At 34.5% G+C, this 27881-nt stretch overlaps 1 protein-coding gene across 1 annotated transcript in view; it reads right to left on the bottom strand.

Annotated features, from left to right (window-relative positions):
• LOC128178241 (tubulin polyglutamylase TTLL5-like) overlaps nt 1-27881 on the bottom strand; it is a 34060-nt gene that overhangs the window by 5056 nt on the left and 1123 nt on the right. The window contains 35 exon segments of the mRNA XM_052845320.1: nt 156-298; nt 300-996; nt 1762-1851; nt 2306-2359; nt 2586-2621; nt 3365-3553; nt 4166-4530; nt 4783-4919; nt 5434-5580; nt 5701-5815; nt 5915-6090; nt 6925-7151; nt 7307-7409; nt 7574-7619; nt 9305-9328; nt 9918-9980; nt 10434-10496; nt 11955-12136; nt 13587-13622; nt 14440-14508; nt 15141-15170; nt 15699-15787; nt 15908-15969; nt 16080-16161; nt 16572-16679; nt 17169-17260; nt 18689-18790; nt 19576-19660; nt 20307-20376; nt 20825-20907; nt 21986-22052; nt 22829-22999; nt 23384-23466; nt 25015-25127; nt 27280-27472. Coding sequence (XP_052701280.1) covers nt 156-298; nt 300-996; nt 1762-1851; nt 2306-2359; nt 2586-2621; nt 3365-3553; nt 4166-4530; nt 4783-4919; nt 5434-5580; nt 5701-5815; nt 5915-6090; nt 6925-7151; nt 7307-7409; nt 7574-7619; nt 9305-9328; nt 9918-9980; nt 10434-10496; nt 11955-12136; nt 13587-13622; nt 14440-14508; nt 15141-15170; nt 15699-15787; nt 15908-15969; nt 16080-16161; nt 16572-16679; nt 17169-17260; nt 18689-18790; nt 19576-19660; nt 20307-20376; nt 20825-20907; nt 21986-22052; nt 22829-22999; nt 23384-23466; nt 25015-25127; nt 27280-27392 — 4312 coding nt within the window. The 5' untranslated portion in view covers nt 27393-27472.

The following is a 27881-nucleotide window of genomic DNA, read 5'->3' as shown; positions in this document are numbered from 1 at the left end:
TCAGCAGCTTAAGGTACCATCTGACAGATTTTCTCCCCCTAAAAGCCCGAGCTTTCTGCTGAGCCAATAGCTATAGCAGCTTTTAAAATCTTTCTTATAAAATTCAGTTGAAAAATTCTCCCATTACAATAAGCCATATACAACAATCAGCTTACCTTTGGACCCTGTGTGAGCTGGGGGTTTTCCGGGCGTGTGGGGGTTGGGTAGGGGGTTTTGGGGCGTACATCTGTATGGCACTCTCCAGCTCCTGGTCAAGCCTCTGTTGTTGCTGTACAGATTTCTGGACGGCATGAGCTTGTGCAATCATGGCCTGGTGCTTTGCTTTACTCTGCTCCAACATTGCCTTGCTCTGTTGTTTCAAGGCAGCTTGTTGTTGCATTATCTGGAACTGTTTACTTGATTGAGATGCTGTGTGATAGTTGCTAGGCAACACTCCAGTGACCTGATTGTATGCATGTGCAAGGTCATTTTGCCAGGTTGTCCCGTTTGAGTCTTCAATAAAACTATTAAATGTTGCGTTGGCACTTCGTAGATTCACATTTGATTGAACAGGTTTCCTTGACCCTGATGCGGATTTGATCTCCAGCCTTCTGTGTCCTTGACCTGACGGAGGTCTATTTCTGATGTCCTCAGTGATCCCATTAGATGAGCTATATCTGATATTGTCATTTGGCCTCTGTATGTTTTCATCCCTGGTCTGTTCTGGGTACACAGCTGCATTGGTCTGCACTCTTTCTCCTCCTGGATGTATTAACCCTGTTGCCGGCGGTGCCATCTTATTATAACCACTGTTCTTGTTGATGGTGTACGTAGTATCCACCAGTGAAGAACTACTGCCATACTGCGGGGTGTCGCCCTGTCCCATTTGCTGAGACGAAGAACAACGTGAGTCATTGTTTATCATACTTGTCCCATTGTAGGCAGAGTATTGTCTTGCCTGTTGGCGAAGCGCCAATCTCTGTAGAGCATCATGAATGGCCTGATCATTGTATGAATCTAACAGAAAAGAACAAAATTTATCATCAGAATCCATGTTCCATAACTATTACATACATTCTTAAATCATAAATACATGTAACTTAAAGAGAAAAACAGGAAATTATAATGAATTATTTACTCTTTACATTACATAAAACCAAGGTTTAAGAATTTAAATACTTGCCCATAGGCAGCTGTAGTTCCCAGTCTGAAAAAATTCTGATTGACAACCTGGGAGCTACAGTAAAAAGTTGCAATTTGTGCCTCACAAAAAATTGCTCGTTTTGGACTGACATATTTCCACATAAATTCTGTGAAAAAATTAGTTCAAGTACCATGAAACTCTTCAATTTACTACTGATATTGTCACCTTACTTGCCTCAGACTTTCTCTTAAAAACGCTGACCTTTGTAAATGAAGTATGTTTAATTCACATGCAGATCAAAAGTCACTACATTTTACGTGTAAAGGGACTGCACCACTTCATTTTTAATATGGGGCTGGTGATGTTGTTTACAAGAATATCAAAGGCAAGTTAAATAATAATACATGTACCTGTAGTAAAATGTCCAAGAAACTTTTGGGAATCAAATATTTGTACAGAATTGGTGTAGATATAAGGTACATGTAAATCAGTCTAAAATTCACACTGTAGCTCTACTGTAAATGTGGTTCATTGGAATTTATGAAGACTGGGAGCTACAGACCTGCAACTACCATAGGAGATGTGTTTTTTGGTGATAAATTCCAACTGGAATTCTAGGTGTATAAGCTACTTCTTACCAACAGTGGGGTTAGTTGTAGCATATGGATTGGCTGATGTTGGGCGGTTCATGGCTGACATTGGTCTATTGAAGGGCTTAGCTGCCACACCTGTTGATATATAGAGTTACAATATACACACTATACATGTACAGCTCATCATTCCTTTCTTGACCTGTCCCTATCAATGTTACAAATAGCATTAAATGTATATACATAGTACATATTGATTAGTAGGACTGAAGGAAAAAAAGAATGTATGATAGATTTATTAAATTACACGGTATTATTAATTGATCGGACAATATAAATAATAATGAAATTTTGTGTAAAACAGTGAAATTCAAGCAAGTGCTAATATAACTGAAAATTTCAAGAAAAGAAATAACAGACAACACCATATATTAACAACATCAGCTGTCAGAGACCCAGTCCCACAAAGAAGTAGATAACTTACAAGCAACATAAGATATTGCAATCAATGGGTCAGTAATGGATGTTAAATTGGGCAAAGTAAAGTGCAATGAAAATATTTTGTCCTGAGGTAACATCTTTTCTTGCCTACCTGACTCAGGTGTACACATGTAGTTTGTAGGCGTAGGTATATGTTTATTATCCACTAGAAACAAAGTTTGGAAATAACATTTCATTTTTATTTTATAACTTTTCTTGTAATAAAAAAAAAATTAATTTGCAAAAGTGTAGTTTGTCAGCTATCTGCCCATGTGAATGTAATGATATAGGTATGAAGCTCTTTAAAGGCAAGAAAGAAATGTTCTATTTGCAGTTCATAAGAGAACCCATGCAGTAGAAGCTGATATCCTCTGTGACAACAATGTCCCTACCTGATGGAGGGTCTACAGAGGGTTTTGGAGGTGGGGCTAAATACACAAAGGAAGGGGGAATAGTATGTTGATAAGGAAGCAAACCAATCAATTGTTAAACAAATCTACTTTTAGATTCAATGTTGTTACCAATTAATAGATAAAAAAAACTAGTGAAACTTACAAAAAACATCAATCCTATATTCAATCTAACATCAATCTACAATCACCATTATTCATGTATATTGAATTTCAAATTAGATTTATACTCTGTCCCAAGATATTTTGGATTCACGTTTGGACGATTTTTAATAAAAATACACTTACCTGTGAATGAAGTGCAATTGAAATAGTTGAAAGGGATATATTCCAAGATAATTTCATTGTCACATTATCATCTTTCACTCGGAAAAATTCGCAGGAACGAAAACAGATTCCTTACGGAGATTTATAATGGGGAATGTTTACATCTTTTCTCCATTCGGAATACACTCGGAATACATCGCGCAATATTTCAACGTTATCATCCGGGCTTACTGCAATGCAAAATCTCCGTAGACATCACATTTTTTAGCATTGTATTGAAACCTGATAAGCTAACAGGGGCGTTTTGACTGAGAAATCTTGGAAATTTTTCATACTTTTGAATGAACATCGTTTGGATCCTGAGGTATTTATAAATATTAAACAATTAAGCCTAACGTGAATCCAAAATATCTTGGGACAGAGTATAAACGAAACATATCAGTGGACGCTAACAACAAAATCCTCCAACAATGAGACGAGACTACATGAGTTACCTGTCCTGTTTCCACCAGAGGTCGCTGAGCGGGGTCGATTGGAGGTTAGTTTCTGTGTGTATACCTGCACAGCGTTAGCATATGAAGACTGAGAGGGTGTGTGGTACACGCGTGTATGTGGAGGCTCACCGGCCTGAGAGGTGGTTCTAGTGGCGGTGGTAGTGGTGGTGGTTAGGCTACTGTCGCTAGCTACAGAGAAAATTTATCAGGTGCCCAGAACTGCTTGTTGTCTATTACATGGTGAACAAAGCTCTGTGTACATTTATCTTACAAGGAATGGCTTCTGAGATTTAAAAGTATTTTTTATATTTTCCTGAATTGGAAACAAAACCAAATTTATGTTATGAAATTCAAACATAATAATCGCTGTTTTTATTACTTGTTTTATAGTGAATTAAGACACAACCAATACCAATGTGTAGACAACAAACATTTGATATATCAACATACATTTACATTGTAAGTAGAGCAAAGCTTAAGGGAAAATTTTTATTAAATACATGTATGCTGCTTGAACACGCTTCTATATACATAATGGATAATGAAATACTAACAGCATGTAAATAATAAAAAGGGTTTGGAAGTAATGCATGACATAATATGATTAGTTACAGCTTTTTTCTGAGGGGAACTAATAAGTTATAAAAAATGAATTCAAATATAAACACATTACTTTTTACAAGATGATTTAATATCTTAAGACAATTAGCAGAATACTATGATCTACTGAATATATCATGTACAAAACAACTAGCCTAATGCTATATGATATATATTAAAAGCCAACTAAGAATTCCTTACCAAATTTGGGGGGGTCTTCCCAGCCGGTGATAGTTTTGGGGGTCACCTCTATCGTTCCCTCCCCTTCCTTTTTCTTGCCCATGTTGGAATCAGAGGCAGACATATTGACGGACCTCCCCACACTCCCTGACCCAGGCCTATTCTGTAACAAGGAGCTCTGTCTGGAGATCGGGGGCCGGCCACTAGTGGCATTGGGGGGTCTATTAGGGCCTGCAGATGGGGGCCGGGAATGCTGGAAGGTTGAGGTAGGACGCGTCTGGCCGTTGGAGTCAGTGACCGAGTTCTTGGGGTGACCCCCCAGGAATATACTGGCTGACTTGTTTATCTTTGTGTAGGTAGTTAGCACTTCCTCCAGTTCTCCCTCACTAAAAAAGATAAAGCACTAGTATGACAATGTATGCATAGAGTAATATACAGGACCAATCAACAGGAACTATAATTCAACAGAAATAAATCATGATTATCTTTTTTGCACAATTTTCATAAACTTGGCCCTTAATACTATAAAAATTACCTAACACAAATAGTTACACATTTTTTTCACACACACCATAATAACTACAGAATTATCTGGCAATAAATGTTCCTCACCCACTCTCTATGTATTATTACTGTACCTGGCAATGTTGACAAACTTGTCAAACTTGTCCTCACAGACCCCCTGGGACTCGGCCTGGGCAGTTGAGGGGTGGACCTCAGCCACCTTACCCTGCTGTCTTTCCTGTTGGCGCTTCAGATTCAACTGCTCAGTTTCCTGGAATCAATAATACCATTACATTTACCTAGAATTTTGGCCACTGATGTAAGATTTTACCTGGTTTCATAAATATTTGTTGAATACCAATTTTCCTGAATTTTCTTGTTGAGTTGATCTACGAAATTACATGTTAATTGATCAGAAGTGAAAAATCAATTAACATTGGTACAGTAAAACACGCTTATAACGAAGTCCCAGGGAAGGCCAATTTAACTTCGTTATAAGCATAATTCGTTATATCCGTCAAGTTTACAACATGAAATAGAGACTTGGGGAATAAAATTCACTTCGCTGTAAGCGTCAATTCATTATAAGCGTGTTTGCTATAACTGTGTTTTACTGTATATTGTATGGATAGATTCATTGACCTCAAATTAATGTTTCCTTGAAACTGTCATTTTCAAAGTATCCACAAGTAACTGATGCCCACAAATATCAACAAACCACGGTACATATATGTGTAATTACAAGTAGACCACAGTACATGTACAAGAAGAGAGTTAATGCTGACCTTGTTGTAGATATGGACAAAGTCACCCAGTTGTTTGGCCAGTATCCTCCTGCGGTCTGCAAGGGGGAGCTTTCTGCTGGGGACCACCACCTTAAAGGGCTGTTGGAGATTGACCGCTGCTCGCTTTAGAAACCTCAGCACCAAATCCTGCATTATGAAGAAACCGTTTAACACTCTTTGTTTTAATGTTCAGAAAATTTCTGATCACTTCAATCAAAATATTATAGATGACAAGGAAAAATTTACAAATCTTGAAAATAAAGAGACCATTTGTTCATTAAGAGCATCAGAATCATCCTGATTTGACGGTCCTGCCTCCGATATCAATCGCTGCTGGACTCTGACTAAATACATGGCAAACGCTCCTCTCGCCTGGCATTTACTGAAGAAACAAGACAATAAAAGTAAACAAAACTACAAGACAGTCAGTTAAACTCAGAGCTTCAGAATCAGACAAACATAACTTCTCACTGCACCATACCTGAGTGTCCTCCCCTTCTGTAAGAGTTCCACCACATTGTACTTCGGTTCGGGGGGAGGGGGTGGGGGCTTGGCAGGTGCGGCCGGTTTTTCCTCTATAGGTGTCTCTACAGTTTTCTGGAGCGGTAGTTTTACCTGCACTCTCTGGGGCTTTGGAGGTTTTTCTTCTTTCGCTTTCTGCAAAAGTTACATAATTTCAAATAACATTCGCTTTTAAAAAAACGTCTTAAAATACCTCAATTATTCAATGTGTTATGTTTTTTTCAAAGATTTGGTTGGAATAAACAGTGGTTTAAGTTACACCACCTAATTATCATACTTGTATTAATTAAATATCATTTCGAAATTCACTCCATTCTGGTAATTGACATCGAAATGTTTGAGCGTTCTATATGTTTCAATACCCTATATATATATTCTCTTGAAATAGAAACAATATGTTGATCAAATTATGGGCTATCTAGGCACAGACACACAATGACAACATTAAATGAAAATTACAAGTTCTAATTACAATTTCATTGTGTAAAAATACATAGAAGTATGTGTTGCGGTGCAAATTATGATCACAGATAGCTAGAAATAGTAAAATATGACTATATGTTATAAAGAACAATCAAACTTTCACAACAGCACACACCGTGGTCTTGGTTGAGATATAGCACATTGTGCTGTAGGTTTTTTTTAAGCACATTGTGCTGTAGTGTCTTTTATTAAACACATATAATGTGTGTCTATATTGCTTCAAGGCCTTCTTGAGGTAGAGTATGTGTGTACTGCAATAAGACCGGTAATTCAAAGCTGATGGAGTGATAACAATGAACAAAGGCTCTGGTTTCAAGACACCCAACTTATTTTCTGTATATTGCAGCTAAATGTGAAAGTGTTAGATGGAGCAGTGGGGTACAGGAAGCAGTGTAAGCTTACAGAGTCACTTTGTGCTGAGCCTGAGGACTATGTAAGTGTTAGAGGGAGCAGTACAGTGGGGTACAGGAAGCAGTGTAAGCTTACAGAGTCACTTTGTGCTGAGGACTTTTCCTGGGGGACCTCATCCCCATCCGTCACAACATCCACCTCTACCTCCACCTTGTGCTCCTTCACCTCCTCCACTGGGGAAGAGCTCCTTGAGTCCTTCTGTGCCTCCTCTTTCTCCTCATCATTCTCTTCATCAGACTCCTCAGCCTTGTCTTCATCCTCCTCCTGGTCCTCAACCACACCCTGAGCAAGCTTAGGTCTTGCTGTGAATTTATGAAAGATATCAAATAAATTCATGTCATTTGAAAAGTGTTGGTCATACAATCAAATAAATTTGGTGGCTTTTAAAAAAAATTAACTGTAATAAATTATCTAACAGGATATTTGTGCAGATCCTGCTATTGTTAGTTCTAAGTACCTTTTGGCTTGCGTTTATTTTTTCGCTTCCCTTTACGAGCCGTTCCAAGTTTCCTCTCATACTGCTTGGTCCTGCTAATTGCCTGGGCATAACATTCAGCAAACTGAAATTTTAACATGAAACAATGATAAGACAAAGCTGATCTTTTACCAAATAGACAATATATCAGGTAGATCATTTTGGGCCTTAGTCTTATCTATAATTCATTTTGCATAAAAAGTAAATTTTAAAACAAAATAATTTCAAAAAATTATTGAGCATACATACCTCAGGATCTGACTTCATTGATCCTCCCATTGAAGCATATGCACTTCTGCAATGAAAAATATTGATTGATATTTAGTTGATGAGTTTATAATGCATTTTACAGTTATAGACAATTAATCTGAAAATCTCTGAAAACAGTTTAACTGCATGGTTTTACAGCTTTTTTCTGTGGGTGGAATTTTTTGGTTTTCTTTCAAAAAGTTCTTAACATCAACTTTATTTTTGGCGATTTCTGAGTGGGTGAATACGAAGAATATACACTGTATAGACATTATTTTGCCATAAATTTCTTTTGCCCTTGAAAAGATACTGTGCAAAATTTATCCAGAAAAATAGCACCCAGCAGAAAAAATTCAGTAAACCAGTATGGCTACTTCAGATAGGAGGGAGAAGGCTATGCTCATAAAACTGTACGAAACTATATAGAGAGTTAAATTACGAATCATTATAGTAGCACCGCAAATCCAGAGGAACTACAAAGTCTAGCAATGTAAAATAGCCACTGCAAGTCAGTTGTTTATTTTCTAGCTGTGCTATGGATACTCATTCGCCAGCTTTATATGTTCATTACATTTCATTTCAGCATATTTCACTATTAAATGAATTCAGTACATGCATTAAGTATCTACCATAGCACATAATAACATAATGCTACCACAGGACACTAAATTCAATATCAATACATATCTTTACCCACAATATTATACATTTTTATAATACAAGATAGGCATGTTTGCCAATAATCATAAATCTACCAAAGTTTCTTGTCTGTAATTTATATATAATGTACATAACACTTCATTTTCATAAGTTCCATGAAAAACAAATGAAACATTAATTAAAAAATATACAAACAACTTCTTTCTTTCTTTCTGATTAAATAGACTAACTTTTGGGAATTTTTTAGCAATGTGCAAATTAAAATTATCTAAATTAACAGGAAATAATTATATTACCCAATGAATCTAGCCCATTTCACTTGATGATGATCAACTCGCTATCATTAGTAAACCACCCACATTGTTTAGTCATTATACAACAACAATCCTTAAACATGGATAAAACTAAAATCTAAATCAACAGAGGCAATGACTCTTAGCATTTTCATTATAAACATCATAGATCAGGTAAGCCTCCTCAATGGCAATCAATAGTGAGAGCTTAAATAAGGAACTGTACAGTAACATATAGGGCTAAAGATATACAGACAAAACAGTCTAATGCTGACAAAGTGATAATGATGATATATACTACAGACACATTGTTAACACATACTGTCTGACACCTAGGAGTGTCTACATCCTGCTTGTAAATACACCATTTTAAAGCACGTCACACATTGCAGCATGCAGCATAATGAAGCCTCTTAGTCTATGTCACAGGTTGTACTGACTCAAACTATCCACACCAGCTCAATCTTGCCTCAGATATCCTCAGCATAAGATCTGAACAACACTGAGGACATCTTTGAGCAGGTACAGTATACGTAAAACATAAAATATCAACAACATGTACAAAATCGATGACTTAAATTCATGCAAAATATTACAAATATTACAAAATAATACTGTGCAGGTTGACAATGCCTTACGCTGTATGTTTGGAATGTTTGGAATTCCTGCATATACACAATAGACAGTATAAATAGTTAACAGAACTAGAGCAGTCTAAGTCAGAGCTACTGATGTTTTAGCACACTACTCGATATAACAACACTGGTGAGGTACTCACTTGGTCTTATAGGAGGGGCAGACTCTGAAAACATCACGGAGTGAAGTCAAATATAAGGAGCTAATGATACATGCTTACTGCTATTGGAACATCTCTGTTATATGTAATACATTATGGAATGTGCTGCCATTTTTGTCTTTAACCATTTGTTATGTTAACTTTTTATAATACACCATTTCTTACCCCACACATTAATTTTCTGAATAATAACAATGTATATGTCTGTTAATAGCCAGTTGTTACATTATTTTTTTTTCCTATATCATTTCTAACACCCCATCTTTACCATGACTGAAAAATCACATTGTAATTATTCCCTCTATAAATATCAAACATCAGATGATCCTATATTTAATTGGAAATATTCTATGAATTTGATTAATTTGGGAGAACTTCAAAAAATTGCAATACATGGTAATATAACTCATCATTTTTTTTTATTTATGCAATAGGAATCACAAGATACAAGTAGTCATTTCTAGCTCCAAATGGAAACTTTATAACCATGAAACCCACCAGACCATAACCAAGCCTTATACACATCCAATTAGCAAACTGTTTACCAACATTACAGCCCAGGCAGCCAATACAGCTTGACCTTTCACCTACTTACTTTGCCCTTTGACCTGCTGAGGTGGATGCTACACTTTTTGCTTGCTGGGATCCCCCTTTGTGTCTGAAACATAGGAATAAGTTTAGAATTTATTGATTTGTATATAAATGTTTACGTATTAAATCTAATTTACAATTAAGCATTCCTTATAAAGACTTTGAATAGGATACTTCAAGAAAAACCCGAGACAAATACCGATACATTAATTAGCACCTAAATGTTGCAATTAGAATCAACTCCCACTGACATAAAAATAACTCCATACAGTCACGTACATGTGTGGTGTTTGCAACTCTTAAAAGGATGGAGTTAACAGTTTGTAATCAAAAATAATAATGAATTCATTATCTTAAAGTTTCCTTATTTGTCTTTTTTCAAAGTATATGAAAAGTTGCAAATTTTTCTAAAAACTGATAATGAGTTTGAAGGGGGGGGGGGGGGGGTGTTGTGTTGTGTATGGGGGGGGGGGGGAGTGTTTTGTGTTGTGTATAAATTGAACAATTTTTACTAGTGTACCTGTCAGGATAAAGTCGACTATGAATCATCAAGTTGTGACTTGTTGAGAATTGTAGAAATGACCTAAAAGATAAAAAAAAAAAAATCTTATAAGTTTCTATTAATTTTTGGTTATTAGTTCCCATGGAAAACTAATACATGTGTACATCACTACAAATAATTTAAACCAATCATGAAAACACTGAATCAAGAGTGCATTCTGTGTAAACAGCACTGAATTAAATTGTCATTTAAGTTAATTTCCAAGGAATATATCAGAGTAAACAATAAAACAAGAGACCCATGGGCCACATCGCTCACCTGAGAACAATAGGCATGATAAATTAGCTTAATGGAGTCGTAATTATACAAAATATCTGGACAATGTAATATAGTACATGTAGATCCTGTATAAATAAAAAATCCATTTTCCCCTAGGATATTCTTATGTTTATAATCAAGTCCCTTTTCTAAAAGGATAATTTTATAGTCATTTCACATGTTGAGCATTGCAGTTCTCAAAAAGATCCTAAACAATTGTTTATATATGGGATATAAACCTACATGAAACTCTGAACCCCTTGTGCTGCCCAAGAATTGTCCAGCAGCTAAATTCTAAACAATTTTAAAGAATTTGCAAAATGTCCAAATGCTTGCATATAAGTAAAACCATATTCGATAACTTTTCAGTTTTTGTGAATAATTGAAATGTTTTCCTTTGTAAAAGTGGCCCCACCTTACTCCTCAAGATTTTGAATTTTACAAATTTGAATCTACATTTTTTACAGTTGCTTTCACTCAAGTTACAGCTTTCCTAAGCAAATGGCTTTTTAGAAGATTTTTCTCTAAGTAAAATTTGACTACCACCCCCCAACCCCATTGTGGCTCGCAGAATCATAATTCTAAAAAAAAATTTGAAAAACTTAAATCTACCCTACCTGAGGATGCTTCCAAACAAGTTCAGCTTTCCTGGCTGATTGGTTTCAGAAAAGAAGATTTTTTAAGATTCACTTTATATATTTCTATGTAAATATTTAACCCCTCCCCCAATGTGGCCCCATCCTACTCCCCTGGGGTTATGATTTTCACAACTTTGAATCTACACTACCTGAGGATGCTTTCACACAAGTTTCAGCTATCCTGGCTGATAAGATTCTGAGAAGAAGATTTTTAAAGATTTACTTTATATATTCCTATGTAAAAAAAATTTTAAAATTTCTCAAAAATATTCAATAATTCCTTACTATCTCCTTTTAAAAAAGGGCAGGGTCCTTAATTTTCACAACTTGGAATCCCCTTTGATTAAGGGTGCTTTGTGCCAAGTTTAACTGAAATTGGCCCACTAGTTTTGGAGAAGATGTTGAAAAAGTGAAATGTTTACAGACAGACATGCGGACAACGACAGACAAAATGTGATCAGAAAAGCTCACTTGAGATTTCAGCTCAGGTGAGCTAACAATGAAAGATTCTGGTTGTGTTAACATAAACAACATTGCAGACAGATTAATTAGGTAAGGCTAAGTAAACAAAGAAAACACCCACGAGTAGAGGTCCCAGGAGTCTGGGGTGGGGAAGATCCTGACCCAGCCACCCTTCCTCTGGTCCTCCTCCTTTAGTCTCCTCAGGATTTTGATCTCTTCACTGTTGAGGCCTGCCATGCCCCGGGGCTGAGGATTCCCTGGTCGACTCCCCGAGGAGCTGCCCGCTGACTGGGGCCTCTGTTTCTACATGGAGAAAATTGAAATTTGAATTTAAGCATTCTTTAACAACTGAACCTCGATAACATGAACACTGATATCTTGAATACAATGGATATGTCAAAGTGATTAGTAAGTCCCACCACTTATTTTTTAAGTATTCAACCCCGTTTCCTAGAATACTCGGATACCTCAAAGTTTTTAAACAGTCCAGTTTGAGATAATGAAGTTTGATTGTATATACAGTAAAACAATGTTATAGCGAACACGCTTATAATGAATTGATGCTTACAGAGAAGTGATTTTCATTCCCCATGACTATATAATATATTGTATACATGACGGATATAATGAATTTCGCTTATAACAAAGTACAATCACCCTTCCCTTTCAATTCGTTAGCATGTTTTACTGTTTTTGAAAAGTTTGTTTCCTATTGAAAGTACATAATGCATTAACTATATATAAAAGAATGAAACACAAGCACTGTGCAGTCAAAATAAAAATATTCAAGGCAATCACCTTCTAATCAAACTTGTCTTCAACCTGATTTTTGTCACTATGTAAGATATAAAACTTTAATTTACATTAGAAATGTTTCAGTCTTTTGATAATCATATAAGAAAAGTAATAACATTATTTATTTAATAAAGAGTTTATAAGTAAATTTATGATAGAGGGAAGTTTTGTGTTTCTTCAAGCCACAACAGATACAAAAAAAATAAAATCAAAGCTTCATGTTGCACAAATATTCCATTCGGCACAGACCCCAAACATCATCATTTTTCTCACTGCCATTATCAAAATCAGGATAACTAATTTGATGTCATTTTCATAATTAATAATAAAAAAGAGTTCACTTTCAGGAGTAAAAAATGCTTGGAAAAGGGAAATATTTTTATTTAAATAAAAAATCAAATGCCTAAGTTAACAGTCAGTTGTGTGTATTCACCCTCTCCAATTATTAACTAAATTTTAAAATAACTGTATTTTCCCCAGGCGTTTAATTAAATAAATGCTTTTATTCTTACATTTTTGGTCTATTGTTATCAGGTATTGTCATTTCAATCCCTATAGTTGAGCTGAACTTAATATACAATGATTTATAAGGACACATCCTAAAATTTTCTATTAGTCTGCACACATCAATTTACACAAGCACCAAAATCATTTCTTAATAAAGTAAAGGCAATAGACTATGCACTTAACTTGGCAAATGTATTGGTTTGCCAACAATTATTTCAGTAACAAATAATGAAGAAAGTTCAATATTTTTTTATTTTGAAAAAAAAAAAATGTCAGCAGACAATAATAAACTACCAAAACACAGAAAATAATTAAATTAAGTCTATCTAAACACAAGGTTGTCCTGATTAAATATCACTTTAAAATACCAAACAAAGCCAAACACCTTCCCAAACCTGTTTTAGAGCTGGGTTAGTAAGATGATATGATGTTATTGTGGCATGGAACTTACCAAAGATGATGCAGAGGAGGGTCTATATCGAGCCGACTGGAAATATAGTGCGGTGAAAATGAAAGTGAAAGTAATAAGGTGCAATCACTGTCAATCTTACTAAAATCTTAATATACAGTCTGTCAGTAAATACAACGTACTATGAATCTATAGATTATAATTCTCATGGGTTTCTAAGGGCACAGAAGGTGTAGGATGATCATATATTTACAAAATATGGTGGTTAGTCAATAATGAGTCCTATATTGATCCAATCATATGCCATACAAAATTTCAAAGATACCAATCCCAGTCAATCCCATAAAGGCCCATCACATGCAACAGAAATCTGTCTATATATACTTAAATTTTTATGCTTACCCCCTTGCCATTCAATTATTTGCATCTGTGCTCTCGGAAAACATTGAGAATTTAGTCATGCAATATATACGTAAATATATATTATCAGATGAAAAAACTACATGTCACTATATGTCATTTGTAATTTCATGATTGTTTCATACAATAAGTATCAGACTTTATAGTTACACAAATGTTAAATAACACAAATACCTACTACCTAATGAGAATTTCTACTAATCAAGAAAGACAAATGCAAAGAGTCATAATTAAAGCCTTCAGCCGAGTCAGTGGGCAAGCTAGGATAGATCTACATGCAGACAAGCCATAACCAAGAGAATTGAGGCTCCACAACCCATACAAGACAGGAAGTGGACAGTAAAGTTATACAACACAACCACTAAGTCCCAGATCTAGGACTGAGTCACTGCGCTATGTGTTAACTATCTACCACCGAAAGCAGGGAGACAGACCCTGAGGACCAGCATAGTTAATATGTTAAATGCCAGAATACCATGTCAAGGATTGAGACGTCATCAGAATTCAGGCGTTTGTCTGCCTCAATTTTCCATCTACGTCTGTCCTATGGGCATTATAAGAAATACACAATTTAACACTAGTTAATCTCACATTTTTTATTTTTATTTTTGGGTGGGGGGGGGGGGGGGGGGGGTAGGGAGAAAGGATGGGGGAGAGTAAAGTTTCTCAAGTTAAACGAAAAATACTGTCAATAAAATGTTATCCTTCAAGAAAATGTACTAACAACTCATCATTAAAGCTATATACTTTTACATTAGAATTTTTAATTCATTCTGAATAAAATAATCACTTAATGCAGTATCATATTTCATTTCAGTGCATTCCTTGTTTCTATAAATAACAAATATACCCCATGTGTGAAATTTTCATCATTAAAAACTTCCAGAATTACTCTTAGTTTGCACATTTAACAAGTCCTCTGGGTAGACAAGTATAAAGGATTTTTGGGAAGAAATCTTTGATCTTAAGGGATCAACAGGCACGAGCTGTATTGGTTTTCTGTTAAAATATGAAGTTAATTCATATATAAATGATGCTACAAACTGTTAAGAGTGACCTACGATTATACCCATCTAAAAATCAGAGAGAAAGAGAAAATAATGGGAAAATAGGAAAAAATTATAGATACCAAAGTCTCTGTTACACCAATTTTCTTGAGTACAAATAAAATCTCACCGAAATCTTTTCAAGTACCGTCCGCTCTTTCTAATTAATACAATTAAGTCATAATTTAAATAAAATGTTAAAATGTATAATTCATAATCATTTTAATTATAAGTTCAACTGTAATTTGCCCATAATAAGCACATTAATTAGTATCTATTCCTGATTCATTAGTATAAGTTTACTGTATAATATGTCTCTTATTAGTGTATATGCTTTTGTATAATTATGCCAACATGCTCAAAACCCTACAATAGTATTACAGATTAATTTCCTATACAGAATTATCAATATATTATTTTTTTTGCTCTCTGCTTTAATTATTCATTTGATTTAACAAATAGTATACAAAAAGGCACAGAAAAGTAAGAATAAATCGAGATCACAAGAAAGTTTATACAGATAATGAGATTTAATTTCTATGCGATACTAAGGTTGACTAATCCCAGACACCAATGTTAATTAAGTAATGAGACAGCGATGACAGATTGTGTGTAGGTGCCTAACAGGCTGGTTCAGAATGGTGAATTGTGGGTGTGTTCGACTGTAAGGACGGGCTCAGCTCCTTACCTTGGCTCGCGCCGCTATTTTGGCAGTGACTTCTTGATTACGGCGGCTTTGCTGTAGTGTTCTCATCATTGGATCATGACACACAACTCCTGCAAATCCAGAGTGTGTAGCCATTCAATTTTGTGTCAATTCAATATGCTTTTTATGGACCTTTTTTTGAACAACTTTAATTTTATTTCAACCTATACAGTAATTACAACAAAACTTACCTGAAAGACTGAACAAATCACACATCATGTTGGTTTTGATCTTCATATCCAAAGGGGAATCACTGTAAATAAAAACATCTTACATTATCTCTAGTTAATAATACTTGGAAAGTAAGAGTCCTCTCCCTTGTCACTCCATCATCAAATTGGTAATCTCATTCTGGACACTCACCATGCAAGGGAGGGGGATAAATTGACCTCTAGCACCCAAGGTTTGAGATTGTCATCGACTAGAATGTCAAAACCATACAACTCTGAAAAAAATAAATAAAAAGAAAATAATATTTTTCCAAATGTTTCAATTTCCGATATATCAAAATTAGGTTTGGGTAAAAAAATGTTGACACTCATTTATAATGATAAGATTTAAACACAAAATTAATTATCCTTAAAAGTGTTTCAGGTTTTTTTCTTCAGATCAAATATTTCTCATCACATATAAGCATATACAACATGTAAGCAATTTTACCAATACTTGATCATGCATGTTCATAGAGTTAAAATAACAATGTTTCACACAATACTATATTTGCAATAATTTGCTTCTTTTGAAATTGATTCGAAAAAAAATCCTTTGTATTGATCATCATGGTACTACCACATGTATTAACAAATGAATTCTTCATATAAATAAGGAAGGATTTCGACACGTAATGAAACCTACCAAAACAGTTTCCTCGAAATGGCATAAACATTTTGCAGGCAGTAGCTACAGGGACCTCAGCGGACACAATGGTCTTAATGACCACATCCTCAATCCTCATCATCAGAGCTGTAAAAGGCCAATATCAGTTTATTCTTGGGTAGAAAGGTTATCTGATATAACAGATAAATGAGACATCCTCAGTCGGATTTAAAAGTCTTAATTTCAAAATTGTCAAAATTACTGTGTACTTTCAAATCATAAATATGTAGCAAATTATTTGGGGTTTTTTTCAGTTTTCATCAAAACATAATTAGATATGGATGTACAAATGGTTGACGTACCTTAAATTACGACAAGAATTGTTATATATGATTCAGAGCAAACTGTAACTTTTTATATATTGAGGTCTAGATTATTTTTCTAAATTGATTTTTGTGTTAATTACCTATTAACTAACAGTTAATGACAATTTAAAAAGAAAAAAAGTGTTTATACTTATAATTATATAAAATCATAGAGAGTGAGTGTAAGAATTCAAGGTTAAAAATTCCTCAATTAATATTATGATGGTCTGTGTAAAAATCCGGAGTCATTGTTGTCAGTTCAATGACTGACCTGCAGTGTCTTTGCCCCGTGATCTCAGGTAGCGAAGAAATGCACCAAGCGACCATTTATTTCCATAATCCTCCACGTCAGGATCATCATTCCTGCAAGAGAAAAAGTCTACAATGATTGGTTGCATCAACAATGGTCATGACTAGAAAAAAAAAATTTCAAGGACAATGAACTGCGGAAATTTTTCAATATACGGTAAATAGGTGATAATAAAAAGATGGCACGATTGTCACCAACTTTCTCACTTCCAACATGTGATGTGTGCATGCATGCTACATTCTTCACCCACTACTAGGGAGTTTTACATCACAGCAATTACATCACAACCAGTTCATTTTTTTTTCAATGGCATTATTGCAACTTCCTTGAAGTAAACTAGCTTAGTTCAGAAAAAAATGCTACCAGAATCAAATATTTAGAATGATTGGAAGATAAGCAGGCAGATGCTGATTTGAATCCAAGGACCCGTATAATTTGGCAGGGTCGTGTCAACATCACACTAATGACATTTTTCTATCTGGCTGCACTGATCAGGAATGCTGTGCTTCTGTTACAAGAAAGGCAAGATGCCATTATTTAGAGACGAGCAGTCTTTATTGATCTGTGGTCTGGAACAAAGTGAGGCCTCTTCTCCTTTCTCCACATGGAGTCCCCGATGACATAACTTGGTTGTAATTCATTACAATCACAGAGAAAATGACAGCTTCTGCCTAACTCACACAAAAAGGGCTTTACTCTTTGACACAATATTGACAGGACCTGTTCCTTACTTGTATCTGGTACCTCACAACCTCCTTCAGGAATTCCTCACACGATAAGGGGTCTAAATCATCTCAAATAATAGAACGAACAGCAGAATTTGAGTCCCTATATTAGGATCTATATAACAGCCAACTTGAATGATTTGTTCTCTGTTACATTCTATCAGACTCTACTGATAATGGCAGAGGTATACATGTATATATGCTGCCTTACAGGAAAGCTATACAAGGGGTTTATGGGTTTTTTCTGATTCATACTGTTAGGTTTTTGTTTTTCTTTTTTGGGAGATTTTTTTGTTTGTTTGTTTTCGTTTTTTTTTTTTTTTTGGGGGGGGGGGGGGGGGGCTTTTTTCCCCTAAGTAAAAACTAGATTCTCGTTGAATGGCAAAATAAGTAGTGTACATAGGAGGCTTTATGGCACACAGTTATTTTTATGAGGTTAAGTTTCAGGGAGGATTGTAATTAAGGCACAACTGAAAGACAGCAGGTGTGAATTTTACACAGGGATAATGACATAATTCTTTAATGAGAAAAAATGTATTCTGAAAGTCAATATAATCTTTCAATAGCCTTGCTAAACAGAAATTAAGTAAAGTAAATGAGTTTTCTTAACTATATAAGATGCATCAGCTATTGTAACAAAATACAAGAAACCTCAAGAGGTCCAACTACAAATTGCATACACCATGCAGTTCGTTCTCCTTTCCTTTGTCAATACTTGATCACACAATTCTTTTGCATTCCCTGCTGGGGACTTACTTGACATAATCATCACTTTTCTTGTTGACGCTGTAATTTGTCAGGTGCATGCACTGGTTCCTGATGTGTCGGTTGCTCTTCTCATATTTCACTGTAGCAAACCTGTTTATCAAATCAAAGAGGGAGAATGTATCTGTTATTTCCAATTCAGGCAGCAAATCATGGCACATAAAAGAAATCCTGGAACACAGTCAACCCCCCAGGCCCATTACAAAGGAATATATAACTATAAAAGTCAACTAATATAAAATCTATATGCCGGTACAAATGTACTTAATGTATCCATGTATTGTAGTATATTACAATGTACAATATTTTTTGTAACCTCTGCTAACAATGTTTTCTGATAACTTAACGATCTCCGATCTTCAGCCATGCCCGATAACTCTATAAAATTATCCTAATTTTTTTATTCGTACCATAAATCAGCCTTTATATAGACAAATTTAATTAGTCCATTAGTGTTAATGTTACAATCAATGTTTAACAAAATGCTTGGCTTAGTGGATACTACATATGGGTACACATGTACAATGAAAAGGGTTCGAGGCACTGTTACACCGGTACAACCATTTTTTCAATTTAAAAATTTGATCTCAACTTGTATATTTATTCCATTATATCCATTGTGGGCAAATTTGCAATAACTTTGTAAAATGCATGGATACCATCAATAAATTTCTTTTTATTTCATTTCATTTGTAAAGTTTGAAGGACAAATAACATTTTTATGATGAAAAAAATACTTTGAGGCTGAGGGTCGAAGAACCTTATGACTCTTTTCTAAAACAAAATGAAATAGTAACTCTATCATTGATTTGCTTCTATATAGTTATGTCAATATAGAACTTTAATCTCTTTGTCTGATGCTTCTGCTATGTGCATACCTTGTGAGACCCTCCTCAAACAGGTAAATACACAGGGGGTCATAGGATGTCACACAAACATATAGACGGATGTCAAACTTAAAACCTGAAATAGGAAAAAAATAATCTATGAAAGGTTTCATGCAGTGTAGATAGAACATATATCTTGAGATTTGAATGACTATGGTTCAGTCTAAATATTTTCTGTTGAAACCAGTGCTTCAATCCCTAATGTCATGTTTTAGTGGTTTTGATTTTATTTCAGTATTTAACACAGATGAATATAAAAAAAAATTCACAACTCCAATAAGTTACATTATCCTTTACCAATTTAAACTCTTGATCAGTTTAAATGTCATTGACTTTCTGAGTTTCAGCTTAAATAAGATCTGTTGTACAAAAATTATTAGCATCACTGCTTCAATCTCACTATTAATCATAAAATACTGTGCAGATTTATGATGTAAAGATTATGTTTTATGAAGTGAAAGAATCTGGGACTAAGTTCAAACAAATATAATACATGTAAGAGACCTGCTACGGCAGGTATCCTTTCTTCATCCTTCCTATCCGTGCAGCTGTGGTCCCTGACTGTTTATGAAACAGCACTGCATCACCCCCCCCCCCCCCCTTCCCTTCAATATGGCGCAGGTTGTCAACTAGCTACATTGTAGCATATCAAGTTACCCAATCATTCAGACAGTACAACAGCCTGAAGAGAACATTAAATAACTTGCACTAGTTTAACTTACCATCAATTAGTAGAGGATTGGCTATATATTTACACACTATCAAGTTTTCATCTAATGGTACTTGATCGGGCTACAAGGAAATAATAATGTCAACAATTAAAAAACATATTCTGTTCTATAAAACTGCTAAGAAATAAAAATTGTGATCAAATTGTCTCTCTATTTTTAGCCATTTTATAGCATTTAAATTACTATAGTACACTCTTTATCTTATGAGTACTTCACTCCATGATGTACTGTGGAATTACTTCTATTTGGTAAATAAATATTAAACAAATGCTTGTATATACAGTCATTGGATTGCAAATTCGTAGGCAAGGGTTACCCACCAAAGCAATGAACAATGATGATTCCACAGAAATCTTTTTGTGCATGTACCAAATCTCAAGAATCACCTTCATTTATCATAATGTCATTTAATTAAAAACTTTCCATGAGCTGCAAGGGTTGCTTCTTGTGATTTTATGTAGTTATCAATTCCTAACATTTTATTAGGAATCTAAGGTAGTATAACTTACATGGTTACAGAGGAACACCCCCCGGCCCCTGGACGAGGCCACAGGCTTAACAATCCACAGACCCTTCTCTCTCAGAAAGGCAGCTGTAAAAGACCATTATAACCATCATCAAGTGGAATCAAATTTATTTCCTTCTAAACCTAACTGGTATTTTCCTATAAGAGAACCATTATTTATTTCTTCATCACGATTTATTCTAATCTATTTCCTTATATTCTAACTGTATCAATTTTTTGGTGATATTAATGTTGTTGGGTATCAGTTTATCAATAATTCTTACAGTAACCTGACCTACGAGCTTGCTCAATCAAAAAAACATAAATCCTGCTGTACTTTAAAATTACTTTACAAACAGGATATATGTACTTTTCCTTTTCATGTAATCATGTTGAGTATTTGTGATTAAAAATTCTCTTTGTTCCAATTCACATAATGAGTTGACAGTTCATTTTACATTTGAATTTGAATTATTGAATATGTTTGGAATGCGGAAGAATTGAAGGTTAATGCTGATGACAGAGGATGAGATATTCACTTTACATGAGTTAAAAGCATTAATAAGATAAATAAAGAGATTTCTCCTCTGATAAAGAAGCTGCTTCCAAAAGTCTCTGATCAAAAAAAAGGTTCATAAATAAATAATTTCTTAATCTGTTCACCTCAATGACTGTTTAAAATCATTTCACTTCTTAAAAGTAAGAAAAAAATACATAGATAAAAGAAGCGAAGGATCTCATTGGAGGCCGATCTACAAATTGCTGCAGACTGGAAAGATCTGTTGGGAATGTGACATAGATCTTTTCTAATCAGAAGATTCCAAGATCAATGTCTGACAAAACAACAAACTCTTAGCCTGATTCTTTTTGCTTCAGGAAGAAGTTTTAATCCCTCCTGACAAATTGATTTGTGCAAACCACTATCATTTTTTTTTGGTTTTTTTTTTTGTTAATGCTATAATGTATTTATAGGGGTAACTTCTGGAAATTCATCAAGTATTGATAGCTTTGATCCTTTCTCCTTCTGACAGGATATACATGCACTGTATAACACGACCATCAAAGTATGACAATGAAAAACCACTACACCATTAAGATTCATGTAGATTTCAGACAGTTACAAAATATAAATCCTCTAAAGTGTAACCTGCTTAGATTATCTTACCACAAAAATCCTGGTATTCACTCGGTAAAATGTAGCTCTGAGGGATGAAGTCGAAATGTTTGACACCCTGCAGTTACATAATATAAAGCTATTACAATAATATGAGAAGTACTAGTAGTTCATTTACTGTAAAATCCATTTTAAAATTAACACACATAGAGTTTATATTAAATGCATGTATAAATGATCATTAAATGCATAATAAAATACAATTTTATCCATTAAATACTTCAAACATTCCTAGAAATAGGTTATGTATATTTGCTTGTCTCTCAGACAAGCCATAAACTAATTAATTATTGATTTACTTCATCAAAAAACGAGATTGGATGTCAAGAGAAAAACTATATTTGTCCCGAAGGAAGACATTTTTAAAACTATTTTTTACCCAATGTGTCTAAATACAATTCCCCCAGTTTCTGTTGTGGGTGTATGCATATATCAGATGGTTCCCCCATTACTAATTAAAGCTCACTATTGATTGGTTGTACTTATCGAGACCGACAACCCGGTAAGTACCAGTGTGCATGCAAATATGTCTGCCGCAGTCAAAGTCCTCTAATTTCAGCATTCAGTAATTAAAAAGAAAAGTGCAAATTCTTTGCCATCCAATCCTTCTCTCCAGTTCTTGACTTAACTTTTTAAACCTCCGAGGTATGAACTTAAATCTTCTGATCGATCAAAATATCCTAAAGTTTACACTCAGCGTCAAAATTGATTTCATCAAGTATGCATGTGCAATTACAAAAACTCATTTAAGCAATTAAATATTTCAAAGTTTCCTGAATTTTTCCCTGTATTTGCCTTTGTGAATGTCATAACATGTTAGAATGGATAACTAACTTTAATTTGTTGCATTCTTTGGATGTTTTTGAAGAGCCTGTCTTTCCTCGTGATTTCATAGGATCGAGGGAAATGATTGACTTTCTGGAACTCTGTCAAACTGCGTAATGTGAACGGTTTAAGATGGCCTCCAGTCCAGATGAGGTTAAAGTCAGAACTATTTGGATGAACCTGTAAATATACTTGTATTGTGTGCAAAATGGATTGACAATTAGTGCATGCACATGATTAAGAAGAAATAGCAACATCGCACTGCTATACAAGAAAATATAATCATAATTCATAATGTAACAGCCTTACAGGTCTAAAAGTATTCTCTCTTTCTGAAAGCAGTAAGTGGTTAATAACTATACCCATGCATTTATTTCATTTTGCCATTAAATTTTAAACATTTTCAATGTGTTTTACTATCGATTCTTAAGAAAAAGTTATATTTTGTGATTTTTTTTATTTCCGTTTATGATTACAAAAAAGTTTTTTCATAGAGTCCTTGAGTGTATAATGCACATCTCCATCAAAAAATTAAATCTTATCTTATAAAATATTAAGTCGAACCTCATGAAATCCATGATAGTTGAAGATGTTTCTGACTATCTTGCATTCTGAACTTCCAAACTTGTATGTCATATGGTACCTCTCTGTAACGCAAACAATATCTTGAATAGAAAGTGAGAATCATTATTTCAAAATATGTCAAAGATGCTTTTACACTATTCTTCAGAATTCCTCTCTGATTAAGTTACAAGACGGCCTTGTATCTATCCAATTGAATGCATGAGAATGTATACATACATGTATATTAAGTACTGTAGATTCCTATTTATACGTGAGGAATTAATATCTGCGTAAAATCGTGAGAATTTTAAAATCTCGCTTTTGTTTTTTAGACATATGATAAAAATTTGGCGTTTTTGATTTTATGTTTTTGCAATTCGATGGAAAACGGCTGAATCGCGGAATTAAGTACTCGCTTAATATATGGAATCTACAGTATAACAGGAAAGACTGAACAAGCCTACTAATGAAGAAAAACATCTTTATATTTGTATCAATGATTAATTACAGAAGAGTGATAATATTCTCTCGTAAATACACTGGAAGTGTGCTGAAATTAACCCGTTACTTGACAAAGTAATGAGTTTTTAAAATACTCTTATTCTGCAAAATGGGAAGCTGCCACCATCAACTTCGCAAAAAATGGCCCGACATGCAATTTATATCAGTATCATGTGTCAATCAGGGGAGATGGAAAGATATAGCCTGAAAGCTTTTAGCAGAATGAGAGAGAAGCCAGTACATTTTACTCTGAGCACTTGTAAAATATTGTAACAAATAAATAACCAAGGAGGTCTTTGAACTGAATCTAACCCGGCCTTTTCAATAAACTGCCATACGATACTGACTTTTTTTTGCTGCTAAAAGCTGAAGAGATGCATAATAAATTAACAACTGTATACTCCCAGAAAATGTTATAGCATGCCAATCATCATTGAGCCAAATCCATGTTACCTACCAAGTTGCATTCTAGGTTGTTTTATCTGCTTAACATGCATTATTGACCTGGCAAGGCTGGGAGGAATATGTCAATATTTAGCAATTATTCTGAGAGTAATTAAGTGACATAAACAGCTTAGTTCATATTCTGTTCCTTTGCTCGGATTGATAGTTCATTAATATTATTTGTAGAAATGATAAATCTACACCAGGTGTTCTAGAGTGGACCGTCAGCCTTATCAGATTTTTCATTAACATATCCCAATCCCGAAAATCCGCTCAGTATTTGACATCAATGTCAATGTTTGTGTTAGGGATATTGTAGCTGACTAAGTAAGCCTTGGGTCCACACTTCATTGTGTGTGGAGGCTTCAAGGTCCCCTTAGAACAATGAGTCAAGAGTCTCCCTAGTTTACACTGTATACTTATCAGTGTGGGGAGATAGGTTTGGGAAGGTGTTGGTGTATTGATTTCCTCAGAACTGTGCAATCTCTTTACCCAGTGGTCAGAGACTTTACCACTTCTCTGATAATACAGATCTACATTGAATATCAGGTGCCAGAACTTTTAATGAAAAATGAAATATGAACACTTATTCATAAGCCTGGCAATCATAAACTGCCTAGCCTACAGAGTCTATGATTGTAAAACAAGCTGTATTGCTGTTAAACAATGAGTGACAATATACCTACCTCCCACTGTCTTTTTGGGGGCTTTTTTGGCCAAAATGGCCTCTGGACAAAAGAGAATCACCGGGGTTCTCCGAGCATAGCCTGTCCATTGTATGTTCAACTTCTCACTGTGTCTAAATTGAAAGGAGATATTTTATAAATTTTTATTGTATAAAAATAACCTACAATTACAGTCTCATATCTCTTGATTTTGATAATAGTATCATTTTCATTTAATTTCTGCTTTGAATTTAATGTTGGAAACAAAAATCTTTCACCAAAATCTTTAAAAATGTGTTGTATATATAATGCAGAATTTCACTAGATTATGTTCATGCATGATCAATAATGTGATACTTTAAATCAGTAATAAAAAACCTCAAAAATATTATAATTTCACAATTGATCATAGAAACCAACAAACTGTGTCTGCACAGTAACTGTAAAATCAAGGGCAGGGGTGCCTGGTAAAAAGGTATCGACACAAACAGTCAGAAATAAATCAACTACCGTAAGAACAGCACACGCAAAGTGGAGTGGAAACTATACAAATACCTAGATATCAGTGCTCTGCAATGAAAATAGAGTAATTAATTCAGCAGCTGGTTCTATTTCCATGTTAATTCATTAAGATTGCAAGTCTTCAGTAAAGGTACTTCTATTTGCCATACAAGTGTACATTACTTTGAATCTTTTAATTATTGTGACTTGCTGGCTATAGTTTGCATGTGAATTACTTTGTTGATAGATACGGACATTAGAGCCACATGAGTGCAGAGCTGGCCATGGTATTACGGTGTAAAGCTGATGCTAATTTATGGAAATTTCAATACACTGAAAATGCGAATATTTGACAATTTATCTTGTTTTACACGTCTCAAATTACAACTACACAAAGCAAAGATGTGATCAAATGAATGTTAATGTGTGATGTAAACTGTGATGGGATGCTTACACCTGTCTACGCATCACCGGCTTTACAATAGCTGAACATACCAGGCCAGGGAACATACACCACTAGATTCAACTCTACATGACCTCCCCATGTCACAGTGTATGTTGAGTTTTACGTATACCAGATATAGACAACAAACAATTTAAACAACATATTTAACTGCAAGGTAGTTTTAAAATACCTGACATAATAGTTTTTATTTGTAAACAATCATTCTGTACACATCATTAAAGAAAGCACTTTCTGTAATAACTGTACTGCAACATGTTAACAATCTTAACTATAAAAGCCAGTTGTGTGTGAAGTACGTAGAACAACACTTAAGACACAGACAGGGTTTTTTCTCCATTCCTTTGTTTCCATGCCTGTCTAGTTAGAAAGCAGCCTTACAGATCAATAGAAATCTACCAATGATTAAAGATTTCTACCGCTACAGGTCTACAGTATCTACACTCACTCAATAACAGAGACCTCACAGAGTACTAAATATGTCTGCACTAGCGATTACCTTCTAGACGCCTTGGGGGACCTGCATATTAAAACATCTTTATCTTTATTCTGGAGATGAAACATGAATCTTCTGTCATGTTTTCTTGTTAAAAGACCCCCCTATCATAGATGAGTTTTTTGGTCAAGTGATCATATCATTCAGTTGCCATGATTATACAGTGACAGAATGTTTGATATGAGATTACTGAACATTCCTAAAATCAATTTTCGAGCATAGAGCTGGTTCTAGAATTACACTTGAAGTGTCACACGTGCAGATAGTAATAAAATAACCGTTGTTTTCTTCAGACTTGTAAAAGAAATTTCCATATAATTCCTTTGTTTGGAGTCAATTAATACATTGGCAAGAATGTTATTAACTTATGTATGCTTACAACTTATCAAATACTGTATGCAAATATATGTCGTAACATATTTACTTTCATTAAAAACACACACAGATGTATGCTTACATCTTATCATTTTATAATCTATCTCTAAAAAAAAAAAATGGGAAATTTAAATTTCAGCACAAATATGATATGAAGTTCAGTTTTCTTAGTACAGACAAGGTTTTAAAAAATATGTCTCCAGTTTCAAGTACCTCTGCAGCTGTAACAAGGGTTTGGTGGGTTGGTGTCTTATTTCCCATTGCTACAGAGCATATCATACAATTTAATCATTCAGTTTCCATGGACACAGCATACATAATACTTGTTTTTGAGCACTGTGTATTATAGATCTACTCAAACCCACAGTTTTCTAAACTGATCATGATGTTGATATCGAGATACTGAGATACATTGAGATGATGAGATACCCAGTCTAAACTCTGTACTTACTCTTCCTCATCGTCGCTCTCATAATCGGAATCCCGGTCACTCCGGTCGTCTCCGTCACTTGGCTCTGAGGGCGTCATTGAACCACCATCAGAGTCAGCAGTCTTTGCAGCCATTTAATCACACCACTGCTGTTTTACATCAAATTGTTTAATCACTATTCCATGCTTATTGTGCTGTCATCCATATCACATTGCTGCAAAAAAAAATTGGTTTTTTTTGTGTTTTAATCATCATGAAAGGTAGTATAAAAATAAAAAAACAAATAAACCAAACTGTGTGTACCAGTAATGTCACTTGACCATGGCAAATTTGTCAAACAAAGAGTTAGAAACAGAATTGGAAATAAAACAATGAAAATTAAACTTTTTGAACCATTAGGCATTGACATGTAAGTAATTGTATGCATTTGTACAGTTAGCACAATATTAAAACAAACAAAGTATTAATTTTGTTTGTAAATTACAAGTAAGCAAAAAAATACTAGTTTAAAAGAATATAAGCTGTCACATTATATTGATAATAAATGTATTCAATAAAAATTGCTTTGACCAACTACATGTACATGTATTACATTTCTTTATCGGTTAACAGTATCACATTAA

This window comes from Crassostrea angulata, chromosome 3 (genome assembly GCF_025612915.1).
Source record: "Crassostrea angulata isolate pt1a10 chromosome 3, ASM2561291v2, whole genome shotgun sequence".
Lineage (NCBI taxonomy): Eukaryota > Metazoa > Mollusca > Bivalvia > Ostreida > Ostreidae > Magallana > Magallana angulata.
The sequence above is the reverse complement of the archived record's forward strand: the minus strand, read 5'-3'. Positions and strand labels throughout refer to the sequence as shown.